Source organism: Talaromyces atroroseus, assembly GCF_001907595.1.
Source record: "Talaromyces atroroseus strain IBT 11181 chromosome Unknown scaffold_17, whole genome shotgun sequence".
NCBI lineage: Eukaryota > Fungi > Ascomycota > Eurotiomycetes > Eurotiales > Trichocomaceae > Talaromyces > Talaromyces atroroseus.
Window position 1 is genome coordinate 266,880 of NW_017971449.1, and position 13,100 is coordinate 279,979.

The 13,100-nt window shown below is 46.0% G+C and overlaps 3 protein-coding genes across 3 annotated transcripts; 1 reads left to right on the top strand and 2 right to left on the bottom strand.

Moving 5' to 3' along the window:
- Nucleotides 1–33: 33 nt before the first annotated feature.
- UA08_09055 (hypothetical protein) lies at nucleotides 34–6,852 on the bottom strand (the record flags this gene model as incomplete). Its single annotated transcript, XM_020264118.1, has 9 exons — nucleotides 34–331; nucleotides 390–594; nucleotides 643–1,714; nucleotides 1,764–4,129; nucleotides 4,220–4,807; nucleotides 4,895–5,229; nucleotides 5,284–6,006; nucleotides 6,083–6,227; nucleotides 6,303–6,852. 9 exons carry the CDS (start codon nucleotides 6,850–6,852, stop codon nucleotides 34–36), a joined length of 6,282 nt encoding a protein of 2,093 aa, XP_020115826.1.
- A 2,484-nt stretch (nucleotides 6,853–9,336) lies between these two features.
- On the top strand, nucleotides 9,337–10,542 carry UA08_09056 (hypothetical protein; the record flags this gene model as incomplete). The annotated part of the gene is made up of 1 exon (XM_020263948.1): nucleotides 9,337–10,542. The coding sequence occupies one exon, from the start codon at nucleotides 9,337–9,339 to the stop codon at nucleotides 10,540–10,542; it is 1,206 nt and encodes a 401-aa protein (XP_020115827.1).
- Nucleotides 10,543–10,605: 63 nt separating this feature from the next.
- On the bottom strand, nucleotides 10,606–11,485 carry UA08_09057 (hypothetical protein; the record flags this gene model as incomplete). The annotated part of the gene is made up of 3 exons (XM_020263949.1): nucleotides 10,606–11,220; nucleotides 11,253–11,335; nucleotides 11,407–11,485. The coding sequence occupies 3 exons, from the start codon at nucleotides 11,483–11,485 to the stop codon at nucleotides 10,606–10,608; spliced, it is 777 nt and encodes a 258-aa protein (XP_020115820.1).
- Nucleotides 11,486–13,100: the final 1,615 nt, after the last annotated feature.

A 13,100-nucleotide genomic window follows, 5' to 3' on the forward strand; every position in this document is an offset into this window, starting at 1 on the left:
AAGACCGAATTGGGAAAGAGCGCAACTCTCCTTCTACTTCCAATCGAAAGCCGGAAACTCAAACCCTTTGGCATCATCCGCTCTGATTTCATCGTCGAGGACCAGCTCGAACTCTCCGTCTACGTGTCTGACCAGAGTACGCCCATCTTGCCCCTGCAGTATGCCAACTTCCAGCGTGTTCAGCGCCACAAGATGCCAAATATGAACCTCTTTCTTCTGCCCAAACCGAATGACACGGCCGCTGGATTGTGTGATGGCGCTCTGGTACTCATAATGGTTCTTGGCTGCGAAAGGCCCAAAAAAGATGACATGGTTGGCATTCTGGAGGTTTCTAGTCGCATAGAGATGTCAGCGAGAAGTATGAGTATGAAAGAGTGGGTGGTGCTTACAGTCCTGCAGCGTTTTCGGTCCCCAGTTGAAGAATGGCAACCTGCTTGTCGTGCCCGGCAAATGCTTTCATCTTGCTCCTGCCGCGTCCACCACTCATCCCTACCGAAGCATAGGAAATGTTGTGTCTCTCAAAGGCTGCCGTGACTGGTCCCTCGAGATCCGCAAACTGCAAGAAGAGAATGACCTGGTCTTCGCTGGGGATTGCTTTTTTGTCTTTTAAGAGCCTAATTAATGCTTCGATCTTTGACCCACCCAGCGGAGTTGGCCTGTCGATGGGCTGGCACATGGAGAAATAACGACCAGGAATGACATATTGTTCGTCTACAGCTGCTCGACAATCATGAGCAGTGCATTTATTGTCGCTGAGTACGTCTTCGAGGCATGATGCACAGACGATATGGCCGCACTTGCCCAGGACACTAAGATTCTTTGAGGATCGTTGTTGGCCTTTCTGACCGCAGCTCTGGCAATGAGGTACAGTTCTGGGGTTTTCGAAAAAGTGGCCTGACTCTACGAACCTGAGCGCCCGCGTTCGTTCCACCACGGCAAGGATGTTCACTCGGACCTTGTTTGTCCATTCTCGAAGTTCTTTTTCTTTTTCGGATTTGCTGTTTGGCAGAGGCTTCAACCCGTCTTTCTTTTTCTGAGGTGTAGCTTTCTCTTGTCTTGATTGTGGGACATATTCGCCATTTGCATCTTCTTGCTGCTCTTCCTCCTCGTCACTTCTGTCTTCATTTTGGTCCATCTGATGCCCATCGAACCTGGTAATAGACATGGAGTTATCGGCAGAGCGGCCGTTTTGCCAAAATTCTTTCCAGTGGTCTTTGTCATATGACTCAATGGCCTCGCTGAGTAGTTTCTGAACCATATCAGAGACGTTGCTGTCGCCGTAGTCGTTTGACTTAAGACTGGCTTTGAGAGCGTCGAAACGAGGATCATTCTGTTCAAGCTGATGAAACAACCAGGATACAGCTTTTAACTGTATCCTTATTTCTCCAATGACCCTGTTCATCTCTTCGCGTCTGTGCCTAATAAGTTTCAGCACTGTGTCAATACTCTCAGTCGCCGAACTCCATCGAGGCAACATATCATAGTATGAGGAACGCTTGACCAGACTTTGCTCTGGAGTGTTACATGTATCGACAATCTCACTGACTCTGCCACGCTGATCATACAAATACTTTTCCTTCTTTTCGCCTTTTGTTTGCGGATTGTATGATTCGAAAAACAGTTTCAGTTCGAGATAGAGAATCCTTTCCACGGCAGACAAAATGACAGGATTATAATGAACCTTCCATTGTATCGGCGGAATTTCGGGGGTATTCTGCTCCTCCCGTTAGATGATGGCCTGGGCTGGAACTAGTCTCACTTACCTGACGCATAAACACATCAATGAAGTGCTGTGCAAGCCCATTACGGCGGAAATGCCAACCTCTGCTTGCAACGTCTCCGAAGAAGTGAAAATTCTCGGATTCTATATCCGTGAGAAACGAAACAAACACGGATTTCTCTGGTGATAGCTTACCTGACCGTTTGTATTTGCTTTTCTCGTAATCATCATCACTGGCCTTTCCGAGATATACATTTAAAAGCCGCGCCATCTTCTCTGCAGCCGCAAAGCCTTTGATGGGAGGCGTTCCAGACATTATCCACCGTGAACGTGCTTTGAGGGATGCCAATAGCGCATGACGGTCCTGATTCAAGTACGTGAATTCATCAATGACGAGCCTCTGGAAACGATACATATGTAGAACAGTTCCCTTAACATCTCCTATTGACGTCTTTTTGTTTGAGGGAACGTCAGAACTTGACCTGTCGAGGGACGTTTCTTGGTTCGATATGTTGCTCGTTTTGTTGATTTTGGGCGTAGTACCTTTGGTGTCATTCTTTGCCCCTGGCAACGATTGACGAGAAGAACCAACTACAGAGTCGGCTGCTTGATTCAATGAAGAAATGTTTTCAGAGTCTCCAGCCATTACTGCATTCTTCTTCCCTCTGAGCCTCCTTGACGGTAAGTAGCGGTTGTAGGCATCAGTACCCCAGACGGACTTTCGCTTACGTTGAATAGCTTCTAGGAATGCTTCCGGGCCGCCTTGCTGTAATGAATCAACTTGGTTTTCGATCGATCCGATTACATCGTCAAACCAGGCTTCAAACATGCGTACGTTACTGTTCGCTTTCGGAGGGGATGGTCCTCCCGCTGTTTCTTCCAGCTTGTTGAAATATAATGCACCTGTGAAAACTGCCCATGAAACAAGAACAATGTCTGCTGATTGAAATGTCTCAATTGAGGTTGCTGCCAACTTGACAATATTCGCAATATCAAGGACAGTGTACGTCTCCCCCAGGAACCGTGAGATCTCGCCTTGCCACTGATCAAACAAGATGTCAGGAACGACAATGCACGTTGCCTTCAGTGCTATTGCATTTCCACATGGCTCCCCTGCTTCCAGAATATCCTTTTCGTGCTGACAGTCTATGAGCCCTAGAACCACAGCTGTTTTGCCGAAGCCGACATGGTCCGCTAGTATTCCACCCCTAATCTTACGATGCAAAACGACTTTTGCTTCTGCTCGCCAATTAAGGGGTCCTAAGACGGCCTCTTCGACTTCTTCCTCTGGAAAAGTTTTCATGTCATCCGATTCACGTGTCAACGCCCACTGAAGGGACCGTCGCTGATCTGATCTTAATGGGATTTTGAAACGGGGAGGTCTCTCTGCCTTGGGCTCACCATTGTTGTTCAATATGCGGTAGCTTGCCGGGCGAGGGATATCTGTGTCGTCGTTACTAGAGACTCGCCAGTAAAAGTCAACCGAGGCACTAGCATCGCAACGGTGTGCTATTGTCCCACAGGCTCGATGGAACATCGTCTTGAAGTTCACGGCAAGACATACATGACCAGTTTCTGTATATTCTTCATTTACCGCGTTTTCTATCTTCGTGAAAATGCGGAACGGTGGCGGCCTCAATTTGTAGTCACGCTCATATCTCGCTGCATCCACTGGATCTTCAATGGGACGCTCTCTTCCTTTGATAACTGTCCATGCCATCCTAGGCATTTTGGGGGAGCAACGTTCGCAGATCTCGAATTCAGCTTTGGCAGTTCTCCAACTCGTGCATGGAGACCAGGTCATAAACTTGGCCCATATCCAAGCGAACTTGTTCATCTCTTCGAAATTGCCGATTTCTACAGCTCGCCATGGGCCCTGCTCCCACGGTACGCTCATGTTTGGGATAATGTTAGTTGTTACTGACAAAAGGGGGAGGTAGCAGCCATAACAACCATGGCCGTTGATCTGAAGCGTAATGTGCGAGGTGGGTATGCGACTAACAATTCCCATCTGCGAGTCATAGTTGATCAACGACATGGTCCCAATGTCGATCCATTGTCGATGAGAAGCGAGTACAGAAGAAGCCTCTGATGATCGCAGCTTCTGGTAGTCCCATTTACTATCTAATTGCAGAATTATATCTCTCGGGGTGTCATCAGTTTTGCGCCGCGGATCCGTGGAGAATACCCATGAATCGAGCTGGGAGGGACCTAGTCTCCTTGGATCTAAGAAAAAGAATAAAGCTGGCTCATCTGCTTTGGGAACACGGCGATGCAGTGACTGCAATGCCCCTCCGCAGTTATGGATCCGCTCATACTTGCCACGAATGTCCAAAGAGAGGCCTTCAATAGCTCTATCATCACCTGTGACGATAATACTGCCCCAAACCCACTGCTCTCGATATGCACCTGGAAGGCCACAAATATTTTCATAGGATGCTAGCAAGTCTCCAGTACCTTTGAGACTGATTGTTTTCTCTTTTTTTGATAAGAGCTTACAAATTTGCCATTCTCCCTCTAGAATTGACGGCCCATTTTCATTAACTTTCATTCTCGCAATCGGGTGACGAAGAATCTCTCTGAAATGGCTTCTGGCTGGCTCATTGAATGGTGCTTTTGCAAACAAATCCCAGTGCATCCCTCGAGGACCGATCGTTAGGTGAAGGATAGAATTGGAACCCTCGTACACGACTTTCCATCTCTGAGTTCTCTTGATAGACTTGTACATGAGTATATCCAGACGCACTACATCAACGGTTTTGAGGAACAGTTCCCATATCTCCTTCGTCTCCTCCGATGACGAGTACTGACCAGACATTGCTCCGTAAATGTGTAATGGGAGCTCTGGGGGCTGTATTGTTGATGGAAGGCTCCATAGAAGCAATTCTCGAAACCTCTTTGGATCCTGACGAATTCTGAGCTGTGATACAGGGATGGGCTTGTAGGTGTGGACGGGATTGACTTTGCAGGCAGCACAAGCCGTGAAATTGCAATCCATACATCGATAAAGGCCATACCGTCCTATACCATAGGGGCCCTCACAACTGCACAGACTCACTGTCAACCCAGCAAGTATCTTGAGCTTAACTAGCCAATCGACAGTAGGCTTAATAAGCGGCATCATGCTTCTCGAACTTAATAGATAAGAGTCCATCAAAGATGGGGCAGGCATACGTTCTTCCGTCAGTTCTTCGTTCTCGAGGGCACCTGTTTCTTCGGGCTCTGCTTCCAACAAGGAATATGAAGTCATAAGGGCTGCTAGTATTGCTGGGCCGACAACGGTAGTACTCATTGCATTGCCTGCTAGATCTTGCATTTGGGCTTGATTCTCTCGGGTTAAAGATAGCCGGCTTAATGGCATTCCTTGCATGGCCAACAACTCGCGCCCTTGGATTTGACCACCGCGAGCTGTAGAGTACAAAATGCCTGAGGGCGTTATGCATCCCATGATACCCAAGGGCCTAGTGTCCATGTCTCTGTCGACGCCTTGAGAGATATCAATGCAGCGGCTACAAAGGGACAAAATTAGCTAATCATAGAATGTCTTCATAGGGGTTACTCACACTTTGAAACAGTTATCGTAACCAGAAGTCATCAATGTACGCAAATGGTTGACATCAATCGTATCCCAAACACGTTCCACTTGAGAAAAGAACCACGGCCGGTCCATCCACGCCGCAGGTCGACACTTGCCGCCTTCTTCCCAGTGTGTTATAGGCCTCCCATTACCGAAAGTGGTTCCTCTACGAACATCAGCATGTCTGATCTTGTAAAGAGACCAGTTAGGGGATGATCTCGGCTCGGACATGGTCAAGCGTTCGAGCTTGCGCTGCTCTATGACTTCGTCATCTAGATCAATGAATTCTGTAAAAGGCGAACTTGCTCGACGCTGGAAACTCAAAAATATAGAGACCCATTCATCAAGCAGTCTTTCTCCGTTTGTAGCACTAGCCCTCTCAATGCAGATGGCATAACCGCGTTCGCGTGTCTGTGGTAGATAGAAATCTTTCGTGTCTACCTTCACGCTGCGGAAATGGTATCCAACTTTCTCGAATGCAGATCCAATATAGCTCCAAGGTGCATTGCTGATATTTTCAAGGATGGCTATTCTGGGCCGATGGATCTCGCAATATGCCACAAGCGCTCTGAGGGTATCGTCGGATTCTCCACGCTCGCCGAATTCCTTGCGCCAGTTGTTCAGATTAGAGTAATCCACGCATGGGAATCCAGCGACGAGGAGATCTAGTCTTGTTGGTACTTCGCGCTCTGCTCCGTATGCAGTGTGTCTACATTCAAGAGTAAGTTAAATATTGTTGTAATATCATTGTGCATCTGGAAGGGATTAAGGGTTAAGGAACGCACGCTGTCTTTTTGTGGAGCTCAATAGCATCTCTGAAGAGCAGAGGGGGATGGAAGTTTCTCTCAATATATGCTTGTTTATATTCGACAATCTCTGCACTGAAAAGGTGTTTGAATTCGAAGGACTCGAAGCCCAGTTTCTTCAATTCTGGAGACGAATTAGCGTCACTGAATCACTGATAAACAGACATATTGACTTGCTTGAGCTTTACAGAAAACATACGTGAAATAACCATCTCCAGAGCTAGAATAGGACTTTCTGTCCCCGAGCAGACCGTGGCAACACGCAGCTTGCGCCCATTGAGAGAGTCGACGAATCTCTTAAATCGAACGTCGCGCACAGCGTTCAAAGTGATGTTCTCGAAAATCTTATCGAGATCATGAATAGGCGGCAAGTCACCAGCCAGACCGTTCTTGGGTGAATACTTCTGTTTTACTTGATTCACGTACTGGATCTCTGTGTACTCGCTCTCTGGTATTGGGGGATCCATTGTCTTCTGCTTTTTGCGTACTTTTCTGCATTGAGGGAGCTTTGTGCTGTCGCTATTGTTGTTGTCGTTGCGGTTGCTTGGTTTTGGTGTTCGTGTTGAAGGAGAATGTGGTGTTTTGCCCTCCGCCGTCTTGGTTTGATTTTCTTCATCTCGCTGCTCGACATCGCTTGCAGAATTAGAGGCACATGAGGAGACAGAAATGCTTTCTAACTCTTGATCACAGTCTAACATCTCCTCTCTTCTCCGCTTAGGTGCTTGCGTCCACGTTCTGAAATGAGGCATGATGCTTGTTCCTTCGCCTCAAACCTTCAGTACGAATCCGTTTGGTACAAACATAAAAGGAGAGGAAATAGCTTCACTCAAGTATCAACACATTCTTAAAATTGATATCTTGATGCTTTGAAAAGGAAGAAAAAAGGGGGGTTCAGCCAAAATGTGCAGACTTGGATATATCTCATAAGAAAAATCTGGAAGAAAGAAGAAAATTCATGGAATCTTCCGGTCAATAATAGAGGCCATGCGGGTCTGTTTGCCTGAGATTACAAATATTACCTGCGTGACTGATATTAATCGTTAAAGTGAATGTGTATATATAAACATTGTAAGATCCCTTTCATCCTTTTGGAGCTTTTTTTGGTGGCGTGAAGGATATGGTTGTTCTTTAAACTGTCTGCACTGCCATGCACTATAGTTTTTCATGCTGATATACAATTGAGGTTTGTTTTATAATCTAGTAGTAAAGTCAAAGAAGAGTCATATATATTATATTATGTCTCTATGTTAAAGTTAATACATCTAGTTACATATAAACTATGCACTTTTATCTAGATAAGTAGGTGAATGAAATGGGTGGCCATCTGTGTTTTCCTTATCATGCCTTGCTATTTCTACTTGATATCATATGAGGAGTAATAACCAATGCTGAACTTATTATTTAGGTACTGATCAGTGTAAGTTAATTAGGAGTTAACACCTTTTGCAGAAGATAGTCCAATTTCTTGCACTAAGCCATTCTTTGAGCTAACCGGTAGATTCTATCTCATTGTATTCATATACTTGTTAGCTAATTCAAATCCAGTTCCTTTCCTAGAAAGTTATATCTATTATTACCTGAAATGGCTGTTGTAAATATTATAAACATTCATCATCACCAGCTTTTGGAGATGATCAAGAGCAGTTTAATAAGCCAGACAGCAAATAGTCTTTCCTAACAAGGTTTTGACAAAGCGTTAAGAAAGAACGGTCTCGCGAGCGTAGCCAGAATGCTTTGAAAAAGTAATGCTTATTAAATTCATCTCAGCTCTGGCACTCGGGGACGTTCTGTAAGTACGGGGCCGATTGCGATTCCATCTCCTTCAGAACATCTTTAGAATCAAGTACCGTCTGAAGAGGCAATTAATTTTCAGAATACTTTGGTGGTTGAGAGCTTGACTGAGCCTGTTCGCCGTCATGAACTATAGGCTCTGAGAAGATATTACTCATGCGTCAAGAGCGACTATAGGAGTATTGAATTTGACGAAATGCCTAACAGAAACACAATATTCTACCATACTCCGTATGTCCTCGGTCATTGCTGTGGGGCATAAATCTGAGATCACCTGCATGGACCCACTTAGCTCCCGAGAAGAACGCCCTAGCGTGGTCTAAATTGTTACGGACATTTATAGTTTAGGTTATTCCTGTATGCACCATGTGTTGTAACTGTTGGTTGAGCGAAAGGTGGAGCTGTCATGAATGACACTTGTGACAGTGGGCGCCTTTGCGGGAAACTGTCATACAGTTGGGTGTTGGTCTGGCGTGCAACATTGCTCGTCTCCCACTACGAACAGGTGATTCGCCTCTCCCCTTATTCTAGTGAAGGTGTCTGTTATAGTTAGAAAAGGCTGGATACGGAAAATCAACACGATTGCTACTATCTTCACATCCAAGTGGCTTACCGATGTTCACACTGCCGGAAATGAGACTGCTTCCGCTTTCATATCCGCAACTGTTGCGTAAGGCAAGAAGTGTTATATGAGAAAATGACGTCCTCTAGAGCCTGGAGCTTCAGAAAAAATATAATGCATATTGGTGCCAGGGACATACAATCGTCATGGATATTTCACTCTTGACTCTTGTGCAATAAAACACACCCTAGTCCATGTATCTACTCTTGCAGCAGCAATAAGGTGGACGGCCTTTTAGGAAAGAACTGTTTCATGTCTACTATGGTTGCCAAGGGTAATGGAATCTTGACGAACGATAATCTGTGTATTTGGTCTCTTTCCCTTTGCTTCGCACGAAACCAGCCGATGATTGTATTGCCCATAAGTGGAATGCGGCCACGGTGAAATCTGGAACGGAAAAAACATTGGAAGGATAGTAGAGTCGCAGATTTTTGTCCTAATTGAAATTGGATATGCAAGCAGCATGACAGCCTCGGGAAAACATCCGCCCTACAAGATTAGGTATTTCATATCCGCTTAAGTCATGCCATCATGACACGGGAATATTGTATCGTTTTCAGGTTTTCTTACTTACATATGTAGTATTTGCGCGTATGCCATGACGAAATTGTATGCATCATTCACTTTTCAATAACTGCGTCAAAGATGCGTTTCTACTTATCTAAGAGACGTTCATGCTACTTGTCAGTGCCCATTACTGCACGCCCGAACCAATACAGAGTACATATCACTCCAAAGCTCGCGAAATTATCTACATTTTCCTTTCAAAACACTATTAACATTGCCAAGTTGGTAGACTGGCCTATATATCAGTTTCAGCATGGGCGAAATGGCCGAAAACTTTCTCGAAATCGTCAATAAACTTAGAGAAATCATTCGCTCTACTCAAGGCGGAGAAGACGATTTCAAAGAGGCCATTAGAACTGCCCGCGATCCAACGACGGGGGCCCTTGACCAGATGGATGCCTATGGAATCATCTCGTTGGACGGCTTCTACAAGTTCTTGTGTGATTTTGTCTTCTGGGTACCATATGAGAATGCAGAGGGCCGTGAGCCCTATACGAGGATGTGCCTTATGTATTTCGTTTTTGAGCAGCCTAGCGTACGGGACTACCAAACTAAGCTGCTGCCTGAAAACGCGAGACTCCCGCGTGATGAGCTCACGCCCATTTCTCAATGGCTTGTAAAATTTGCTCAACTTCAAGGCAGTTTTCTGAGTAGTCCAAACTCAATCAATGACCAGACACTGGGCACCTTCGAAGCCGTTACAGGGGATAGCAGCTATAGATTGGACGACTACGAACAACCAGAAGACGGATGGAAGACATTTAACGATTTCTTTTCCCGCCAGCTGAAGCCTAACAAGAGGCCTATCGCAGGGGAAGAGGACGATACCATCGTTGTGAGCCCAGCTGACTGCAGATACGGAGGATATAAAGCGATTGAGGACGGTACTGTGTATCTTGAGGATATCAACCTTAAAGGGATTCGATGGCCTATCAAAGATCTTGTAGCCTCCACCGGACTACCAGATGGTACCTTTGATAATGGCGTATTGATACATTCCTTCCTCGCGCCATTCGACTATCACCGCTTTCATACCCCAGTTTCTGGGACCGTGGTGGTTTCAAATGTAATCCAGGCCCAGGTTTATCTCGAAGTCAAGGGAGACGGGAAGAAGGTAGTCCCCATTCGACGACCATATGGTAGACCAGATGACTTTAAGGGAATTGATGCTCCTGATGATCCGGGGTATCAATGGTGCCAGACTCGGGGCGTCCTTGTCCTTCAAACCGAGGAGTATGGCTATGTGGCTGCCATCCCCACCGGCATGTGCCAGATATCTTCGGTAAACATGACAGTCGAAGTGGGCGAAAAGCTGAAGAAGGGTCATGAATTTGGCTACTTCCTATTCGGCGGGTCAGATGTGGTATTACTTTTTGAACAGAAGGCCAACTTCAAGTACGCGGAGGGGCCAAATCACAAGTTTGATATGGGACAGAAGTTTGGAACTCTTGGAGCCTAGGTACATATGCGTTTGGAACGCGCCAGGCCCCGACAACTAGCTCTATTGTATCTAGATGATGAATCAAGATCCGATAGGATCGTAAGGCCATGGCGCACTAGCCGCATTTTCAGCATTCTTTTTGTTTTCCGCATTTTGATCTTCAATGAACTTGGTCAAATAGTCCGGAGCCTCTCTGACTCGGTTATGCTCGCCAGCGATTGGATCACCAAATGCCTGCCAAGTTGGAACCGCCCCTTCCCAATAGTTCTCACGAACTGTCTGATCGCTGACATCCTTCTTCATTTCGAATACCAAAGCTGCGGGGATACTGTGCGTGTGGGATTCTGTTTCATTCACATCAATTCTGACGATGGAAACATGATCCACATCGTTCCCGAGATCACGAATGTTCGTCGATCGGTCTGGGATGAGGGAATCAAGAATATAATCCATGACTGCCAGCCTTTCTTCTTTAAACTCGTTTGACACAGGGAATGGATGCGCAACTCCATTTACCACAGTGCTTACCCAGGTATAGCCAGTGGCAAAACCGGAGTATCCAAGCACGTAGCTATGGATCTTGCTAGCGGCGATGGTGACCGGTAACGAGCCGACTTCTTCGAGACGAGATTTGATTGGTTCCTGACGATGGCCATGGACGTAAATTGTCTCGGGGTTCTGCTTGTATCTGAAAAACTTGCCGGCGAAGTAAGCAACAGTGGGAATACCTCATCCTCCACGGCGGGGAAAGACAGATGCAGGATGGGCTGCGAGTTGATGACACCTTTGGATACCTCGGGATCGTATACATCTGGAAATCCAATTTCAGTAAGGGGGTTAAACCTTGGTCGAAATGTTGACATTGTTTGATAAAAGACTCACTGCTCCATGGAGGTGATGGGTTTGGGCCTGTAGATGCCATATCACCCGTTGGAGAGCGGATAGAGGTGAACTTTCCCATGAAGATAATTGGCAGACGCCTCGGATTTGAACCCAATCTGAATGGACGATGGAGATTGGGACGGTGTGGCAAAACAGAAAGAAACAACTGGCTTCTTCATCCTGGTATCTATGCTGGCTGATGGTAACTATGCCAAAGAACATTCTATCGATGCTCGCATACCGCGTGCATACAAGTCACACCCCCTTTTGACAGACGGATATGCTGAAATTCTGCATGTAACAGAACATTGTCTTGCTATTAAGCCCAATGCGAGGAAAAGAGAAAAGCACGCAGGACGAGTGGATAGGAGGTGCTGCCACTCTGTTGGCACATTCTCCCTTTCCGGTTCACCCCCGTGCGAAGATGGTCAAAAATCCGAAGACGGTTGACGTTAGACTACATCTGACGTGACACATCGATTCTAGAATGTTTTAAGGTTCTGACTGGATATGCAAACATCTCTGTCATCCCAAGCCATTGCTCGTTGTGGTAGATCATATAACAATGTAGCACGAGCATTCCCGGCGCACATACTCAGGCTAACCACTGGATGAAACTATATCTTCCTTTGGCAGCAGCAAGAACAATTAGGATGTGACAAGCGTGAAAGATTGTGGTGTACTTGATTTCCTGCAGACATCTATGGTTGCAAGCATCAACATCGGCTGGATTTTACGCAATATAAAAAAACCACCGTTTTTGACCTGCTCATTACTGGACTTCGTGTCTTGCTTATTGGTTTGGGCGTTTAGTGCAACGGGAACGTTATGGAAATGAGGCTTTTAAAAAAAATGTACAGACATGGATTGATATACAGATGCTGTAAGCCATCGTTAGACGTTACATGTTTGCTTTGATGCTGTTTACCACATGCAACATGGTAAGCGGTAGATCGATGCATTTCCGTAACTTGTTGTTCAATACAGGTGCAAGTCATAGGTGAGACGCTGTTTAAACATTCTCTTCTAACAACGGTAGGTAATTAGCCGAGGACCTCTCGGACGTTCGGCTGGGAAATGAAAAAAGAAAGATTGTATCCTCGTCAGATGTGACTGTAGCTCTGGTTACTCCTCTTTGGCAATGATCATGAAGCAAGGGACACATTTCTGCGTCATTACTGTTTCTTTCTTTCAATCATTTACACCATATAAAACCTCGTCTTTTCATGCCAGTAGACTAGCATCTCCGCTGGACACAATCCTCACTACTCCTGACCTGCTTCACACTCGAAAATGACCATACCGACAATTATAGTTGCAGCGCTCTATACAGGGCTGGCATTTGATCAATACCCTCCCATCCCAACGGGACTACGGGAGATCGTTTCTAAAGTGCTTCCGGTCGTCACTCACTTACAAGAAGGTGCAGGTAAGGAAAACACTCCCTGGACAGCAAGCCTTAAAGAATTAGCCTAACGTACGCACCGGTAGGATGTCATCTGTGACTCTGGCTCGGATTCGTATGCAGGGTATATTAACTTTCGGAAAAATACGATGAAGGATGCAATTCAAGACTATCCCGTGCACCTTTTCTTCTGGTACTTCGAGTCCCAGGCGGACCCCAAGACTTCGCCGTTGTCACTATGGCTCCAACGGGGCCCCGGAGGATCTTCCATGTTTGATGCCCCCTGTAC